General features: G+C 53.7%; 1 protein-coding gene across 2 annotated transcripts; it reads left to right on the top strand.

Moving 5' to 3' along the window:
• Positions 1–207: 207 nt before the first annotated feature.
• Positions 208–4,033, top strand: SELENOW (selenoprotein W). 2 transcript variants are annotated; one of them, XM_007102752.4, is made up of 6 exons: positions 208–342; positions 1,862–1,886; positions 1,991–2,044; positions 2,266–2,340; positions 2,446–2,544; positions 3,605–4,033. In XM_007102752.4, exons 1-5 carry the CDS (start codon positions 314–316, stop codon positions 2,524–2,526), a joined length of 264 nt encoding a protein of 87 aa, XP_007102814.2. In that variant the 5' UTR covers positions 208–313; the 3' UTR covers positions 2,527–2,544; positions 3,605–4,033. The 2 variants fall into 2 exon arrangements, with proteins under 2 accessions (XP_007102814.2, XP_023988225.1); XM_024132457.3 differs by having other exon boundaries at positions 212–342; positions 3,639–4,033.
• The last annotated feature ends 1,318 nt before the right edge of the window (positions 4,034–5,351 follow it).

The raw sequence follows: 5,351 nt of genomic DNA, 5'->3' as shown, positions 1-5,351 counted from the left end.
GGGGAGATCCGGGAGGGGGCGCGCAAAGGCTTCTCCCGGGACTCCCTCTGCCGGCATGCTCCCTGGCCTCACAGGGCGAGAGGAGGGAGATTTGCGTCAGGGCCCTCAGGGTGGTGGTGGGCCGCAGGGCCCCCCTCTTCCCCGCTGTGGGGTCTTTCTCACCTCATCCCCCCCGCCGGCGTTGGTCCGCTCTGTGGAACGCCCAGTACCAGGCCTCTCTGCGCATGCTCCGCCTCGGGGCTCCCACCTCGCTTTTTCTCGCCGGGGTGCGGATCGGGCGTACGGACTGAAGCTGGTGCTCCGGTCCGGAATCATGGCTGTTCCCGTTCGAGTCGTTTATTGGTGAGCACGAGGGCCGGAGGTCCCCTCTTCGAATCCCGCCCGGGCCCCGCCCTGTCCTAGCGGAGCCGGGCGCTGGGGGCGTCGGGGGCAGGCCCCATGGGAATCCTTCCGCTGGGAAAAGGATTCCGTGAGGGTGGGAAACAGAGGGCGTTGATTTCTCTGCCCTCCCCCTCCCCGTCCCCAGTTTGTAACATTCTAGACGTCTTAGGTCACAAAAGGTAGAACTGCGACACGTGTGTGTTTTAACCCCCCTGATTCCGGGGCTCAGTGTGGGGAGCAGGTGGGGGTCAGTTTGTAATGGGAGAGGAGGTTCCGTCAGCGCTTAGGTTTCCCCGCCCCCAGTACCTGGAACAATCGTAGGGTGGGGCCGGCCAGAGTCGAGAAGGTTCGAGAAGGTTCCGGCGTGCGTTTGGCAAGGACTTGAATGCATACAGTGGCTGTCGTTCGCTACTAATCCTAGTCTTTTTCTGACCTCGCTTTTCCTGTCTGTAGAGGGAGTGATCTTAGTGATCTTAACGTTACCGCGGAGGCAATGCTGTGTGTTGGGTGTTAAACGTTTGATCTGATTGGTCCGTTCAGAGTGAAAAAGTGCCAGGTCTGCAGGGGATGTTTTGTCCTGTAGACTGCTTGATCGCCCTGGCATCTGGGACTGTGCTGGCGTGCACAGGCATGCTGGCCTGTAGGCGCTGAATAAATACATGTTAAGTGAATTTCCTCTCCTGGAAACCCCTTGAGTGGGGGTGGGGGAGGGTTGTGTCTAGCTCCATTTTACAGGTGAGGAAACTGAGGCTGGGAGTGGGGCAGTGGCAGGTCGGTAGCTCGAGGTTCAGGCTGCAGATCACAGATTACCCGAATCTGGGTCCACTGGCTGTCATGTCTGTGAGATGTCCAGAGGGGGTTATGAAAGGTTCAGATCTGTCACAGCATTAGCGGTGTCCCTGACCGCTCTGTCACGCAGGGGGTGGAGTGAAATTTTGAGGCCTGGGGGGGCCTGTGCACCAGACTCCAGTTCCAAAATAGCCTCCCGTCGGGGGTTGGGGAGGCGTTTAGATTTCATCCTCGGGCCTGGCAGGGCCTTGGGGATCCAGGAATAATGGTTTCCCTTGGACGGTCGGGGGTGGAGCTGTTATTTCAGCAGTTGTCCTAACCCAGTTCTCTCCATTGTCTCCGCCTCTGCTCTGCGTCATGCTGTGGCCTCTCCTTGTCACCCCTTGTTTCTGCACCCCCGCTCGTCTCTTGTCTCCCTTGCTCTGTGTCGAATTTTCCTCGCGTGGGTGGCTCTCTCCTTCTTGTGTCCCTGCCTCCCCATGTGTGTGCTGCTCCCCGACACTCGCGCGTGTCTCTCCTCTCTCTTGAGGATGTCTGTGCCTTGCTTGGTTTTGTCATCTGTGTCCCTCTTCATCTCTTCCTGCCCGCCCCCCCCCACCATTTCCCTCCATCTCTGCTCCTGCCTCTCCCTGGATCCCCACCGTCTCCCTCTCTCTCCCGGGACCCACTCTCTTGGACACTCTCCCACCAGTGGCGCTTGAGGCTACAAGTCCAAGGTAAGCAGAGTGCTCCCAAGAGGCACCCCTGGAAGATGGGGGAGGCGGGCTAGCTGGCGTGGCTCCTGTGGACCCCTGTTGTGACCTCCCACCCCCTTTTGCAGTATCTTCAGCTTAAGAAGAAGTTAGAAGATGAATTCCCTGGACGCCTGGACATCGTGGGTCTTGGGGATGGGGAAGGAGTCAAACATGGGTCACGTCCGTCCCTCAGCCCTGGGTGTCCGTCCTTCAGCCCTGGGTGTCCGTCCTTCAGCCCTGGCTGGCAGCGGGGGTGGTGTGGGTCAGTCCCACCCTTCACCCCCGTTCTCCATTCCTTGGGAAACGGCGGGTGTCCCCAAGAGGGCATCTCAGCCCTGCCAACACCTCTCCCTCTCCCCAGTGCGGCGAGGGGACGCCCCAGGTCACCGGTTTCTTTGAAGTGTTGGTAGCGGGGAAGTTGGTTCACTCCAAGAAGGTATGTCTGTCTGTCCGTTCTGTCCCACTTTGGGCCAGTGGGCTGTTGGGACCGGGGTTGGCGTCTCGGTCCCAGCTCATCCCTCCCCTCTCCTGCCTCCTCCAGGGAGGCGATGGCTATGTGGACACGGAGAGCAAGTTTCTGAAGCTGGTGGCCGCCATCAAAGCCGCTTTGTCTCAGGCCTGATGGGCCCTGAAGGCAGAGGTGAGGGGACCCAGCTCCTAGACGACAGAATTGACGACTCCTAGTTCCTAATGCACTCCAAACCCAAGTACTAGTGTCCAACCCAATACCAGAGCAAGTAGCAATTTCCGTGTTGTTCTCTGGATCATAGAACTGCTTTTCAGCACTTTCTGAGCCTGCTTTGCAATTTTCAAGCCTGTACGTTCTAGATGAGCCCCAAACCCAACCTATCCTGGAACTGGGCCCTGGTTACTAACCTAGTCCATAACCAAGCTCTGGCTCCTGGCTTTTGAGAGCCTAGAAGCACTTTCTGCCCCCCTCTAAGCTTGCGTGCCAGTTCCCACCCCACGCTGTGCTAGCACTGAGTGTCCTGTGCCAGGATACCGTGGACCCAGGTACCTGCCCCCAGCATGCTTTGCACCAGGAACCTGGTTCTCAAACGCTTTGAACTCAAGTTCCATTTCTTATCATTCTCACTAGAACAGAGTGAGGTTGCTTTCAGTGGGAATTTGGACCCGCAAATTTGAATTAGAGCAGTACAAAAATATGAATGTCTTGCCTCCTGTGCAGGTCTGAAGTGAGTCTTCCCAAATTAAAAAAAAAATCAAGAATTTCATAATTCCAAAGCTGCATGAGCTGGCAATGTGTGGGCTGTTGCTGTTGGGGGGGTGGGGTGCCACCTTTGTGGGGTTTGAACTCCTAAAGACAAACAGAGCGCAGCCCTTGCATAAACACACCATTTGCCACCTCCAAACTGTCAGTAACTCAAAGGCATTTGCTTAAATCAGCACGAGGTTTGCTTGGATTCCAGAGGAGTCCACCAATGGATGATTTCATCTAAAATAAGCAAAAGTGGGATTTATGTAAGACAAAAGAGAGAGGGGAAGAATGATTCTTGTTTGCATGGTTTTTGAGTGCGGTTTCAGGAGTCTCGAGACCACTGTCAAGCTCAGCGATTCTCTTGAAGGACTCACAGAACTCAGCAGAGCTGTTTTACCCATGGTTATAGTTTATTACAGCGAAAGCTTAGAGATGAAAGTCAGTGAAGTGACTCCCTTTAATCTGGCCTCTCTCCCTGTAGTCTGAAGCCCCCTCCCCCCCTTCTCTCTGCGCAGTCCAGTGACCTTGGCCCAGCCCCTCTCGGCAGACGCTTCATGACAGGAAGGACTGAAATGTCTCGTGGACGCCTGGTCCTTCCCTGATGTTCTCACGGCTGCCGGTTGGGGTAGAGATGGACACCCCTGGTCTTTGCCTGTGTGTGTGGGAGTGTGCGTGTGTCCCCAGGGTCTAACTTTGCACGCTGGTCCTGCTTCTTCCTTCCTTTCCCCCACATCCCTCATCTCCCTGCACCCCCCCATGTCTTCCTTCTACCCTCTGGTGTTTGGGGTGGTCCTGCTCCAGGCTTCCTTTTCAAGGGGAAGCCGAGAGCGGGGTTAGGATGAGTGAGTCTCAGATTTCAGCAGTGATTGCAACGCTCACGACTCAATAAATGTTGATGAGGTTAACAAAATGTGCCTGTGTCTGCGTGAGTCCACTTTACCCCGGACCTCCTCCCCCTGGCCTCCAGTCCAGGAGGTTAGTGATTCGATATGTACAGAGCTACAACTAACTTGACGCTTGAACTTGCAGCGGTCCCCAAAGCCAGGGTTATGGTGGGCTCTGGACGCCACCTGGAGTTGCGTGTAACCATCGCTGGTGTAAGTCCTCCAGTGTGAAGTGGGTCCCTGGTTGCTGTGTTTAGGAGAAAGCTGGCAGTGATTGGAAGAAAGGTGCTGGGTGGTATCATAGATTGTGTCTTGGGGCCCTGTATTTCACCCCCTCTTCGCGTGTATGCCTTACCCCCTTTACCGTCCTCACGCTAGAGATGAGCGGTACGTCCTCACCTCCTAACTTTGCGTTTGATCGCATGACTTGCTTTGGCCAATGTAATGAGGCAGAAGTAACGGGGGTCAGGTCTGAGCCTGGGTCTCAAGATGCCTTGTTCTTCTGCCAGTGTTGAGAACACTGGGAAGTGCCTGGAGGTCTCACGGGCCCACTTCCTAATATTTCATGTGACAAGACTAAGCGTTAGGGGTGACTGGCCACTTTTGTACAAACCACAGTTAATTCATGTTTTAAGAACTCCGTCTTGACATTATCCCAGCTGATTACAGTTGGGATGGGGCTTGAAGATGTGTGTGAGTCACTGAGGTTTTAAAAACTACCTTTCGGGTCCATTTTGTAAAGGGTAGGTCCTGGCGGGTATTAATAAATAAAGGTATATTGAAATTTCAAAATTTAAAATAGGTTCTTTCAGAAGTCCTTTCACTGAGGGCCATTATATCTTATATGCATCTGCGTATCCTGAAAAGTTGATTCAAATCATTAAGACATATGAACAAAATTTAGTCTATATAAAATCCACTACAATATTTATAAAAGGTGCCCCAAACAGGAGGATGCTGTTTTTGTTTTGACGGCTCTGACCTTCATTGTGGGCTGACAAATTGGGAGCTCTAACAGTTCTACAAAAACTCTGGAAAATACTGTAGCAGACGAACCATGCCTGGTTATGCCTCAGTTCACCGGCTCTGAGCCAGGCCGTTGGGTGGCCTGGGTGAGGTGAGGAAATCCACGAGACACTACAAAGAAGCCCCTGGATGCCGAAGTCCCATCTCGAAGGTTTCTAAGTTGGAGACGTCTAAGAAACCGCAGCTGGAAGAGACCAGTCACTGGGCAAAAGATAAGAGGATAAGTGTCTGAAAATTAGAAAAAATCACAGCCTCAGAAATACTTTTTTCTTTAAAAATAGCTTTACCGAGATGTTACATACCATGCAATTCACCCAT

This window comes from Physeter macrocephalus, unplaced genomic scaffold (genome assembly GCF_002837175.3).
Source record: "Physeter macrocephalus isolate SW-GA unplaced genomic scaffold, ASM283717v5 random_1819, whole genome shotgun sequence".
Taxonomy (NCBI): domain Eukaryota; kingdom Metazoa; phylum Chordata; class Mammalia; order Artiodactyla; family Physeteridae; genus Physeter; species Physeter macrocephalus.
The sequence above is the reverse complement of the archived record's forward strand: the minus strand, read 5'-3'. Positions and strand labels throughout refer to the sequence as shown.